Here is a 14,095-nt window from a genome sequence, read left to right on the forward strand (position 1 = left end):
ATAATATGAAAGCTTCCTCCTTTATTAACTTTAAACATATCCATGTTTAAATTGTGTACATTAAATGGGACTTAACACTCATTTTGGTTATTGCAATCAGAGGTGATAACATTGTTGGCAGCATCACCGTGAGAGCGAAATTATGAATAATCACAAGATCTGGGCCAAAGAAGAAAAACAAATCAATTATCATCTGTTTTCAGGCTAAGAGCTGTATTCATCAAAAAAACAGTGATTTAGAAGATTTTCCATTGCTGATTGTCGCAGTGATAGAAAATCTTCTCTTTCTATGTTTTTTCATATGTTTAATTTCTGAAAAAATGCTTTCTTTCAACACTAAATTTTTATTTTGCAGAGCCACTGCCATCGCCATCTTGAGATGGCGAAAGCGATAAGAGAACAGCGGTGGTACAAGCATGCCGCTGTCCTCCTATGTATGTCAAATAGAAAGTCCCGGCGATAGCTACCGTCGACTCCGAGGGAAAACGGTCAAACATAGGAGTTTTTTTTTTACCTTTGTTAAATAGGCCCCTAAGTATCATCCTTAGTCTCTGCCTTGCTTCTTGTACTCATTATGGATGAAATGACAATTGCTTATTTTTAACTGTTTGTATCTGAACCATAGATATAATTTACTTTTGAATAAAAGATCAGAGTATCATGTAGCTCAAAAATAATGCTAATTATACACACACTGTACAGACTTAAAATGTTCAGCCGATCACTTGTTTAAAAGCACTTTGAACACACTAATTGCAGGGCATTCAAATGTACATATATTGTTAGCACCCACCACTTGGTGCATATCTAAGATCAAAAAGATCAAGGGTTATCTGGAAAGTAATTTACTGTGCTGATGGTTTTTGCGACAAATCTCACTCTGCTGTAATCTACTTCTACAGTTAACTGAACTGAAAGCCGCCATATGCATTCTGTGGTTGCGCAACTATTGATAAGCATTCTGGTAGCTTCAGTTTAGCACTAGCGTAGAACCACATTTTCTCTATCCGAACTGTAAATACACTTCTTTATTTCACTACTAGTGTCTAACGTGAAAAACCCCAAAGCATTATACTTAAGTTACTCATTTTTTGCATAGCTTTGTGACATCAGCCACCTATTGTCTGTAAAACAACAGTCAATCACCAAACCAGGGTCCACCATTCACCTGCATAGCAGGCATCCTACTGAATCCTACAGCAAATGTTTCATCTCTACATTCCAAATCATCAGCATATACAATGATCACACAAATCCTGACAAATGTTAGTTTTTTAGCTTTTTTTATTTAAAGGAAATGAAGTACAGGAGCTAATTTATAGTATTTCTTCATTCCAAGCAATACACAATGCAAATACCAACTACTAATATTTTGTTTTTATTTATTGACAGTGGTGGGTTAAAAGACTAACAATAAGGTAATGACAGGCACTGCAAGAACACGTCCCTGTGTTTTTTTCTATTTATATATTTATATTTTTATGTATATGGCAGATTTTCTCTGCATGTGATACAGTAGATTTTTAGTGTTTCATTGCTTTTCAATAGATATTGTGTTACACGTGGGCATTTAACTTTTGACATTAAGGATTTGTGCAGAAAGGCCATGATGCCAGGTGCGCAATTTGGCAAAGCGTGGGCTGTTACGTTCCGTTTCAAACTTTTCCCTGTGGCATGAAGAAACAGAGAGAAAGAGAGAGAGGAGGAATAAAGAAAGGGGTTAGGGACAGTGACCTTTACTCCCCTGCCTAGAAATATGGCGATTTATTTGGATATTTTCAGGTGCCAAGATGGCTCAGTAATGAGTGCATGAATTCGAAATGCCTGCATACTGCATTGTGTGGCTATATACCTGTTTATGCATCAATGCAAAAGTATTTTAGTGAATCTGTGGAGTGGCTACCAAACTCTATCGGAATATAATTTTGCTACTATAACCCATTGTTACATTAGGAAAGCTATCCCTTTTGTTACCTTAGACAAACTTCAACATTCTTGGCCAGGAGCAGACACCTTAGGGGGGATTTAAGTGGCTCTGGACTAGTTATACAGGTGCCCACCAATAGCAACCATCATCCCCCTGATTCATAATAAGAGGCAAAAAACCCCAATAATACTAGGAGACAAAACCAATAATTTTTGGTCAATATACACTTCAGTGTTGATCGTAATGTACATAATATTGTTATCGTATATCCTTATCATACTTGGGCTACTTTATACCATACTCTAAAATTGGGTACACTACAGAAATCCAAACTACTTTAAAGCTTTCCACCATTTAGAGATCAGTGTTTTACTCTCAATAATAATACAAGGGGATCCATCTATGTGCACAAATCTGTGTAAGTGTTGACTACAGAAAGAATAGTATCCAAATAAATTGCACACATGATGACAACATGCCACAACATCATTTATAGATGAATTCTTTAGACTCAGAGACTCAAATATTTTAATTATTGTTTATTTAAAAATGGTCACTGTTTGGGTCTTTCAATGTTGCCAATTTAAAAGCCAATAGCAGATTAACTTTGGTGTTAAATCTGGTTTTAATTTGTATTTATTAATTCTGCTTTAGAGCTTTAGGCATTTTGTTATCTATTAAGATGGCCGCATTATTTTGCTGCTAGTTGCCTACCTTGATCTTCTCAGTGCATCTTCATCAGGGTCTTGCACTGCATGAGGGAAACAAAAAGACATGTTTTAGTGAGTTCTTGAATGTAGGTGACTTACATGTTCTACTGATTATTATTATTATTATTATACTAATGTAATAATACAACAACAAGTAGAAAATTTCAAGCAGATGTCAATATATCACAATGGCAGTGGACTAATGCCCAGTTCCCCTGTAGATTGGGAGACCCCTTCTCCCAGTTATTTCTAACAGTTTGCTGTTTTGCATCCTGTGGCAAGAGAGTTTTGGGAATACAACAGATTATAATGTGTTGAGTGCACTGATAAGTCAATAATCTTGACACATTATATACTTGTGTTGTGTGGTGACCACTGAGAAATTGCTATGTGTCTGGAGCGTGGAATGTCAAAGGAGAATGCTATGGTAGCGGTGGGTGAGATTCTCAGAAATGGAAGGGGTGCCATTCTCATATTGGGTGTGTGTAGGGAGAGATTTACTATTAAATTATGCAGGATTCAGTAATGAATCATGTCAGTGAAATGTTGAAGACAAGTGTAACTACTTTAATTGTCAAGCTAATAGTTTAATTCATTACATCTATAAATCTGGCTTCAAGGGTCTGTCCACAGATAACACATTGAAAGCTTCTTTAAATGGCATCTTCACCCATTTTTACTTGTATTCCCCAATTTATAATGAGATCATTTGTTATTGTTAATAATTATTTTATTTTCTGCTGAAGTCTGGGGAATTAAACCACATAATACATTTGCTATGAACAAAACGACTTGTCTGCAAGTGAATCCAGCCGACTTGAACCAAGTGTTCCTCAACAGGCTATCGTCTATCACCACCTACTTTCACTCCTAGCTCATCCTCAGTCACGCTATCAGATTTGGGCAGGAAGCCAGCAGATTTTTCCAAATGCTGATATACTCAAGAAATCGTTTAGGGCCTGATTTTGAATTAGGAGCAATGCAATAAAAAAGAGCAAATGTGCACCTGGATAAACCATGTTACAGCACGGGGTACAAATTGAGTTATTTTTTTTGCACGCAAGGAAACACTGGCTATTTTTTCATGTAGCACACAAATACTTGATAGATTTATTTTTACACTGAAATTAAAGTTGATCTATGATATGCTGTATCCCAACTATAAATCTATCCCTACATTTTAAATTTACCTTCGCTGCAATGCAACATGGTTTTGCCATGGTACAAATTTTTTCCTTTTTTTGATTTGCTCTTAACTCAAAATCAACCCTTAGTATTCCAGAGAAGCTAATAAGTTTAGTTCCAGTTTTTCCACTAAAAGATAGCAGAATATCAAATCGCAGTTATTTGATGATGAACTAATAACAATCATCTTGTTGCCATTTTTTGTGGATTTAAATTAAACAAATTGTGGGTGGAGTTCTTCAACTAACAGTTACAAATAAATCAAAATAAAAATCGATTTACATCTTTTACAATTGATACAGTTTGTTAACATGCTGATGTAATAATTGGGAGCATAATCTACTCACTGTATTCTGTTCCTGTCATCTGTGCAAGGACACGGAATGACTTGGACTGCAGGTTGGCAGCACGACGTGCCCACTCGTCAATCTCATATTCACTTTTGCCCTGATTTTTAAGAACAGCCTGATACACTGGAGAAGCAATGTCTATGTGAGGATCTTTTACTGGGAGGTTACTGCAATGTAGAAAGAGGGGAGTTGAAGATTTGCTACAAAGAAATTCATGTCCCCATTCCATGCCGGTATAAGATCACCAAACACATTCACAATAATGTCTGGGATGAAAATGATGAATATGAATAGACAAATATCAAAAGCATTCACTGAAACTTAAGCCTGAAACCATCCACGGCTTTGGCTATATAGCATTATCATCACAGTAGAGTATAGGCAAGTTTTGTATTTAAACATGTGGCAGATTGAACACAATGGGCCTGATGCTGAGTTGGATGCATGGTGGGTCGTATTTTACACTAAAAATGCTGCTAATAAATATAGTATATTCAAGGCCATGAGCTATGCAAAATGGCGTAAGTTGTAATAATGGTGAGTATATATATATATATATATATATATATATTTATATTTAATTATTATTATTATTATTATTATTATGGTTGCTATTTAAAGGCAGTTGTCAGCAGTTGATACTTTAATTTGAGCTGTTCCTCATTCTTTTTTTTAGTAGCACTTACTGTGCATATATGTAAAGTTTGAGGGCTTTACTATTGGCACAGTATTAATTGAAAGAGCTTAGGTTAGATTTTTAGCATTAATTAATAGTAAGTGTTTATTGATGGGTACTAGCAAATGGAATGTGTAAAAAATGTAATTTTTTAAAATAGTGTTTGATTATTGTTTTTATACATTTGTTTTTATAAAACATTTCACAGTGAAGCGTAAGTACAGCTCTTGAAAAACATTGGTTGATAAGTCTAGTTTATCGCCAAGTACTGGGCATAACATAAGAGTATTTGCGCACAAGCAGTGTGATTGCATGTTATTGACAATTATATCTGCATATGTGAATTATTTGCATTTTTAGCTTCTATAATACAAAATAATGCACTCAAGGTGTGTTTGTATACAGATATAGACTATTGTTGATGTTTATTAGTAGCTTAGCGCTTGCACTGTGTGTGACTTTAATACCAATATGACATATAGAATGGTGCTTTTGGTGTTCACAAGTGTTTTTGGAGGAGAGGAGGGAAGATTTGTGTGGTCTAATGCTTCAGAACCAGCCACATCCATTGTGACATGGTTGCACCCCTAACAAGAGGTGACCAAACCCTCTTTTCAGAGGGCAAGTGTAAGTGTTTTGGTTTAGGATTCGTATTGGTTGGAGGATAGCCTCACTTTAATTGTATAGGTAGACCTGCTATTCTGCTTTGTTTATATGAAATGACACAAACAAATTGAAATCCATCATAAAAAATATGTTTTAAAAATGGTCTCCTTATGGGCTCTGTTAAAAGGTTTTACTGAGAACTATTTCTAATTTACTTTACACTACTGCCATGATATAAATACCAAAGCTTGCCTAAAAAAGTTTACATTCATTGTTACAAAATTGATTTGCAGTAACTAAACAATCTAATATATATTTCACAATGCAAACAAAGGCTTCATTTCTCATTATTGAAAGATAATTTCCTTTCCCCATACTGGCAGCATCTGCAGCACTTATATACAATCATAGGTGCTGCGGATGTTGCCAGATATACAATTATAGGTGCTGCGAATGTTGCCAGATATATACAATTATAGGTGCTGTGCATGTTGACAGCTATATACAATCATAGGTGCTGCGGATGTTGCCAGATATACAATTATAGGTGCTGCGAATGTTGCCAGATATATACAATTATAGGTGCTGTGCATGTTGACAGCTATATACAATCATAGGTGCTGCGGATGTTGCCAGATATACAATTATAGGTGCTGCGGATGTTGCCAGATATACAATTATAGGTGCTGCGAATGTTGCCAGATATATACAATTATAGGTGCTGTGCATGTTGACAGCTATATACAATCATAGGTGCTGTGGATGTTGCCAGATATACAATTATAGGTGCTGCGAATGTTGCCAGATATATACAATTATAGGTGCTGTGCATGTTGACAGCTATATACAATCATAGGTGCTGCGGATGTTGCCAGATATACAATTATAGGTGCTGCGAATGTTGCCAGATATATACAATTATAGGTGCTGTGCATGTTGACAGCTATATACAATCATAGGTGCTGTGGATGTTGCCAGATATATACAATTATAGGTGCTGTGCATGTTGACAGCTATATACAATCATAGGTGCTGTGGATGTTGCCAGATATACAATTATAGGTGCTGCGAATGTTGCCAGATATATACAATTATAGGTGCTGTGCATGTTGACAGCTATATACAATCATAGGTGCTGCGGATGTTGCCAGCTGTATACAGTCTTAGGTGCTGTGAATGTTGCCAGCTCTATACAGTCTTAGGTGCTGTGGATGTTGCCAGCTATATACAATCATAGGTGCTGCGGATGTATTCTACTTAAGTACAGTTGTTTTAGTAAGTAGTAAGTGTCATGAGAGGTATTGTTTAGTTTATTGCGAATAGAAGTAGTAGTAGCTTTTACAGTTATTTTTTTCAGAGGAGCCTTTTTTTGCATTGTTTCATATTACTCGACATTAACATACACAGTATATGAAAAACACAATCAAACCTCTAAAAGTAATCAACTTTTCTTACTAATGTATATACATCGCCATACAGCCTTGATGCATTACGTTTGTACAGTCCAGTTTATATGTACACAGGTATATATACTGGTACATACATTCTAAAGTCTCTAACTCAAAATAAGCACAAATATTTGAGATCTGATTTTCAATGCTATAGAGGTTTGATTGTAATATCTTAAGAACATCAAAGTATGACATTGACTGTTGGTTCTTGGTATATATTGTAGCCATCTAAATCTGTAACAGAGGGCAGTTTGTAATTGTTACTTTACCTGGAGCAGGTTTGATTAAAAGGTCCTGGCATGAGCTTGTGAAATATATGAAAATTACTTGAACTCATTTAGTCACAGTTCACCTGTTCATTATGAAGTGCGAAGGTTCATCATTGACACCACTGGTCTAAAGATGTAACTGAAATCATCTACTTCCTTAGTTTTGAACTGTATTTAGGATTAAATACCATTTGATCCAACAACACTATTTGATTAAGCAATAATATACATCATTTTCTTTTAAATATCTAATTTTGATGGTAGATCCAGTTCTGTAGATGTTGATTGTGTACAGTATCAATTAAATTAATAGTTTCACTATATAACAATAACTAAATGAAAAGAAACAAATCTATAGTATTTAGTATTAATAAAGACATTGAAACATGTAACGTTCCACATCAGGACTGATCAGAGTTTACCTCCACCCGGTGTGGGAAAATAGAAACTCTGATCTATCAAGTTGGTGAATGTCATATGCTAATCACCCCTAAGTCTATACAGGTCCATGTTTTTTTAGTAAATTAAGGCTCTGGAAATAGTATTTTTGTTCTGCAAACCTCAAATAATGTCAATGTGGCCAAGACTGCCTGGGAGAGGACTATTTTAGCTATCAGAACATGCCAACCTAGGACTGAAACTTCAACACCTAAATATATAAGGCTTAACAATGCTCTTTATCGAAGAGGGATCGATATTTTCTTAGCAAATGAGATCCTAAAGCTTAAATTAATCTTTCTGCAATTAGCTATTTTAATGGACGTTGAGCGAAATGGCAGATTTTCCAGTATGCCGTTTACCAACCCTGATAACTTTATTTCAGTGCATGATGTATGTTTTAAATAGGGTAAAAAGAAACAGTATACGAACATATGACAGTCACATACAGACTAAAGCAAGCACACGGAGCGGCCCTGTTATTTACACGAGTGGGTAGAAGTGACTGCAATTGCTATCCGGCTATGCCAGTGTGAACACTAAAACATAAGGCAGTTATCAGCTTTCTTCCTTTGAGTAATTATGGTTTAAATACAAGTGTAATACATTTTATTTAGTTGACTTTGCTACAATTAATAAAATAATAAAATTGTAACATTTAAGACGCAAGAAGTTATGTCTCTGCTGTATCCTGAATGGCAAGGTTTAATTCTCCCATGCTCCTCATTGTCGGTATTTAAAAAGTAGTAAATAAAAGAAGAAGAATACACCCGGTACCACTTCTGCTCTTGGTGACACTACTATAATAATCCAATCTTGAAGTACTGTAGATGGAATGGAACTAGCCAATCTTTAACCAGGCAATAAGTCACAATGAAACCCAACAGTCGTAAGACAGCTCAGTGTAAACCTACTGAATTTAAAAATAAAAGAATCTGTGAAGAGTTCAACAACAGTAGCGGGACTTAATTTACACTAGCTATGACCAAGCAATAAACAAATAAGTTTTCATTTTAAGTGGCCACTAAGCTTCACCACCTTCAGTAATGTGGTAAAATGGGGCCGTCTTTACATCCAGTTAACACCACTTGATTTACCATGGAAAAATAATTTTAGACCAACAGTGTGTTTAGTGATCTAAAGGTTACTTTTAGTGCAAATAAGTGCTTGGTGAGAATCTGTAAGTCTGAAATATAACAAAAAAATTATTTTGAGTCAAGGTGCAAAAATGGTGAGTTAATAAAGCAGGAATACTTGGAATGACTTTACTAATAGAAAAGTTTTCCTGTGGGGTGGAAAAACATTTAAACATGAGTCGTATAAGATGAATGTTCACCTAGGAAGAATAAGCCTAGGCTTTGTAGCGATGAAGTTAAAAAAATGATGTCTACTTACATCAGTGTAGTTTCAGGAGCACTGTGATTGATACGACCAAACCCAACAGACCAGTGCATTGAGGTTTGGTAAACATCATTATGGTGATGTGATTGGCACAACAGAGTGAAGTTAGTATGAGAAGTAAGTTAATAAGGAAAGAATGGATAAAGAGGAAAAAAAAAGAAGAATATAATCAGTGAAGGAAAACATAAGCATAGTTAACATATTTAAAATGGCCACAGTGAAGGAAACATGGTCTTAAATGCACAAAGAACAGGCCCAACAATCTGAAAAGGCACATTGAAAAGAAAACACATAGCGGGGTTGCTTATTTTTCCAGGTCTGTAAACAATTTATACTGACCTGGCAACTAATAGTAGTAGAGGAAAATGATCTGTTTTACTACCATTGTTATAGAGTTTGGGGGGTATTCAATTGTTTCTTTTAACGCGCTAAAACAAAAAAAACCGAGCGCTCGAAAAAAACTTCATATTATACGGTAATTTTGCGCGCGTAAACAGTTAATACGGTACTTACTCGCTGCCAGCGGGCTGAATTTCAGCTCGCTGCTCAGTGAGCTGCGAGATGAAATTTAGCGAGTAATTACCGTATTAACGGTAATATTTTTAGAGCGCTCGTTTTTTTTTTGTTTTAGCGCGTTAAAAGAAACAATTGAATACCCCCCAAAGAGTCAGTATCGCTGTTGAGTCCATCAAACCTTTGCCCTAATGTAAGTCAATCTTTAAATACCATTATTTGGAAACCCAAACATTCTCTTAATCCCTAATCCATTGTGAATCCATAGTTTTTATTTTCCCTTCTAGTGCTTGGATTTGCAACATTTCCCATTCTATTCAGTAATCTGTATATGTAACACTACTGGTCCATCTTTATAAATCGGTGCCTATTATGTCCATACTCTGTGATGTCATAAAGTCTGTGCAGACCTTCATGCAGCCATAGTGATTGCCGATTTTTAAAGTTCTCATTGAAGTTATGCACCTTTGACTGCACAGCAAATGGAGTAAAACACGTATTGTGTACAAAGCATTGGGTACAAAGAGCTGATGTATACAAAACATGTCCTAAAACCTTTCACTAGTGTATTGCTGGCCCTATTGGTAGATACAGAGAATGACTAGCCATTCCACTGTTCTGAAAGTATTTAAGGGCTCAATGAATCTGTAGATTGTTAATATCAATGTGAGGATCTTTCAGTATTTTCCTATCTGAAGAAGTTCATATAAGAAATCCCTCTCAGGATCTAGAATTTATCAGCAATATAGTAGTATGTTTTGGGTGTCAAAAGCATGTCTCAAATGTTTTATGATGATACTGGGGATTTTCTGCTTGCGAAATGTAGGTGTCATTTGATGATGTAATCATTAACTAATGTTGCATCTTAGTTTTAAATGATTTTGCTATTTTTAGATCCTAAAAATATTTTTTTCTATATGTTAATAAGTTGGACGTAAGTGTCTGAGGAATGCGTTCGTTGTCCAGCGGATGTATCTGCTACTCATTCACATCTGAATGTGGCATGCATATTGCATATTGCATAGACTTGTGTGCAACTTTCCACTCTAAATCAGTCCCTAAACCTGAGAGATATCTCCAGCGTAAGCTTTGTCTACTTACCAGTATACTGATACTAAGTATGAGGTACTTAGTAAAGGAAATATTATGGTGACTGTCTATTAACTGCCAAACTGTAACAGTTCATATCAGCAGACAATGAACAAACAGTCTGGCCAAGACAGACCAAATATTTACTCATCTTTCACAAAAACTTATCTCTTGTGTAACATATATTGTTTAGTCTAGTGCTGTGGAAGTCGAGTCTGTAATTTTAATTTACATGAGATTTGAGATTATATGATAACGTTTGCTCCCAGGCTACATAACATCCACAAACCATAAAAGCTAACAATATAGACACATTTAATATACAGTCACTGCGCACTTAATTTGTATAGATCACACTAAGATGACTTTCTGAGCTTCTACTTGTATGTGAACAATATGCCTAGTTTGTGAACTGGACAGTTTGTTTGGATTTTCTGAGTGTTCTAGCAGCATCAACAACATCTTCACAATGACCTTCTTAGTCCTTGTCTGCGATGTGACACTTTTACTACTCTGTGACATAATGTTTAGACTGCATTTTCCTGATATAGGAATATTAGTACCTCTGTACGTATTTATGCAATTGCCATCAGTTTACTGTAGCATTTACATTTATTTACACTATCACTTTCATGATATCACTTTTCAACTCTCATGATATCATCAATCAAGGGACCTCTTTAAATAGAACATAGAAAGTCACCTGATTCTTTTGCGTGGGTGTACTTATGAGTACCCTGCTGGTATGACACCAACGGTGAACTTGGTTGAATGATTTTTTCTGCTTATGTGCTTGTCATGGATTACTACAGTAATAACTTATATGCAGGTATGGAATCAGTAACCCAGAAATAGACGCCATGCCAGTGTAAAATAGTTTTTTGTAAAATAGTTAATATAAAATTCTGATGACTCTGCATGTCTGTGCTTAATCAAGTTGCTTCTTAAAATACAATATTTGCTATGATTTTATGTTTAATGCTCTACCTAAACTATGTATATGTTTATGGTTAGCTGCAAAATGATTGTGGGTCACTGGCTTACAAGTGTCTGCCTGGAAACTACAGCCTGCAGTTACATCATACTTGCCTACTTTTGCCTTGGTCCCTCCGGAGATAACCAAAGAGGTGTGTGGGAGGAGGATCGAAGGGGGCGGGGCTTTGCAAATCACGCCATTTTGGCCCTGTTCCCAGTGACGTAATGCATTACATTACTGGGGGTGGGGCTAAAATGCCACAATTTGCCAGGCGTCACCGCCTCCACCCGTACACCCCTCCATGCTGGCTTTGAAGAGGGCAGATGCGGGAAAAACTCCAGCTCTCCCGGACATTCCGGGAGAGTTGACATGTATGCATAACATCCAAATATGTGCTATGGACCATTTCCCAATGAAAAAGCATATCTGCTTACATTAATTCTGGAATCAAACTCAAACCAAAGTAATATTTTGGAATTCATGTTGCATATATGGGGATTTGGAAAACATTTTGTTAATGTTTTTGCCGCCTTCTGAAGGAAAAGTTAGTTTAAATATATCTACTTGTCTAGTTATGGGCAGCACGGTGTCTTAGTGGTTAGCACTTCTGTCTCACAGCGCTGGGATCATGAGTTTGACTCCTGACCATGGTCTTATCTGTGTGGAGTTTGTATGTTCTCCCCACGTTTGAGTAAGTTTCCTTCCACAGTCCAAAAACATACTGGTAGCTTAATAGGCTGCTTACAAATTGACTGTAGTCTGTATATATGTGTTAAGGAATTTAGACTGTAAGTTCCAATGGGGCGGAGACTAATGTGAGTGACAAATATTTCCTGTACAGCGCTGCAGAATTGGTGGCGCTATATAAATAATTGCTAATGCAGATGATACTTGCCTGGGCTGTAATATCCCTATTCCTATTTACCACAACAGAGCTTGGGATACTTTTTGAAATGCAATAATCTATTTTAGGAACAGTTAACCCTTAATGATGAACAGAAGTTGATATGTTTAAAAGCATTTTTCCACTATGAGATCACAACAACAAAAAAAAACAAAAAACAAAAAAAAATACCATGATTTCTAAATCACCTTAATGTCAAGTGGAGGAAATAAAATAAAAACATGTATGAAAGTGCTACAATATTCTTAACTGCACTTAAATAATTTGGTAAATACCCTATTGGGGGTGTTTATCAGCTTCCAGGCATACGTCATAATTCTAGTTCTGTATTTCATGGTGGGGGTTGTATCATGTACTCGAGTATCAACAAAAGACACGACTTGAAAAAAAGGTGTATATTGTACTGTGAACTTATGTTTATGACATAGTTTAAAACTGATCTTTGGTGTACTTAGTTATTTCAGATTACTGCATGATTTAGTAACGTAGATCATGTAAAACCTTCCTTTTTTTGCAATTTATATAAATTAATTTTCAAGCTTTATCAAGAAAAATGTGTTTGAGGACAATATATATTTAAAATTTACTGTTGAAAGAGCACTTATATATGTATAGTTCAGTGCTCATTCTTAAATTTTATTATAAATGCTTGTATAGATTTGTATGTGCAGTTGTAGTTCTAAGCCTGCCCACATGATGGCACATGAGGCCGGAGAATATGTGCTATTTGTTTTGCTGTACTGACCATATGGAGTGATAGTTGTAACTAATATGTGTTAACTAATATGAGAGCCTTGCATGAATTTGATGCTTAACCATTTAATTATTATTTATTAGCTTGTTAGCTCTACACAATATTATGTCACTTAGTGTATGTATGAGAATTGCCTTATTCCTCGAGCACAACCTCAATATGTTAGTAATATATTTGTCAATCTGAGGAGCAGGTGAAGTATTTTAAATTAATCATCAGGGATCAGTTGCGGGAAACACAAAGTGTTGTCAACTGCTATAAAAACAATGAGTTTTATGTACTGATTTATGTGTCATATGCCTGTAGCAATTGTATTAGCAGAGCAGATGGCAGAATTCACAGTAATTGAAGAAGAGATAGAAAACCTGTATTCCTGCAAAAAAATAATGTAAAGCATGATGTATAATTATATACACAGTAGGGTAAACACAAAAACGTTGCTTAAAATAGTTTACAAATGCCACCAGACAGCAACTTCTTTCCTCTCTATTTCTGTTTTATCTTATTACAAGTTTATGATATGATACATTTTGACTGCAGAATCTTGCCTAAAGGTGCCCACACATGCCATGATATTACCGGCCTGTATTGGGCAACTGGCCTGATATCGCAAGATATATGGACTGAAAATAACTGGAATCCCCTCATAATGAGCCTCTCAAAATTGGATCACGTAACTCTGTCACTTGACCCGTACATGCCGATTAAGATTTCTCCAAAACCCGGAACGTTCTTCTGAATACTGAGTGGTATAGGCTCTACTTTTTGCAAAAATTATGCGTTTATTAATTATTTACAAATTATAATTGCAGGAAATGTATCCATTTAAGTGACTTTATTCCATAT

At 35.6% G+C, this 14,095-nt stretch overlaps 1 protein-coding gene across 9 annotated transcripts in view; it reads right to left on the reverse strand.

Moving 5' to 3' along the window:
• Positions 1-14,095, reverse strand: part of LDB3 (LIM domain binding 3) — a 162,080-nt gene that overhangs the window by 71,860 nt on the left and 76,125 nt on the right. For 7 of the 9 annotated variants that reach the window (XM_075217020.1, XM_075217019.1, XM_075217018.1 and 4 more), the window contains exons 7-9: positions 9,008-9,028; positions 4,170-4,339; positions 2,642-2,678 (exon numbers count right to left, since the gene is read on the reverse strand). In XM_075217020.1, coding sequence (XP_075073121.1) covers positions 2,642-2,678; positions 4,170-4,339; positions 9,008-9,028 — 228 coding nt within the window. Of the gene's footprint in view, positions 1-1,359; positions 1,668-2,641; positions 2,679-4,169; positions 4,340-9,007; positions 9,029-14,095 lie in introns of those variants that run through there. The other 2 variants (XM_075217021.1, XM_075217015.1) reach the window with 2 other exon arrangements.

The sequence above is a fragment of the Mixophyes fleayi genome, chromosome 6, assembly GCF_038048845.1.
Source record: "Mixophyes fleayi isolate aMixFle1 chromosome 6, aMixFle1.hap1, whole genome shotgun sequence".
NCBI lineage: Eukaryota > Metazoa > Chordata > Amphibia > Anura > Limnodynastidae > Mixophyes > Mixophyes fleayi.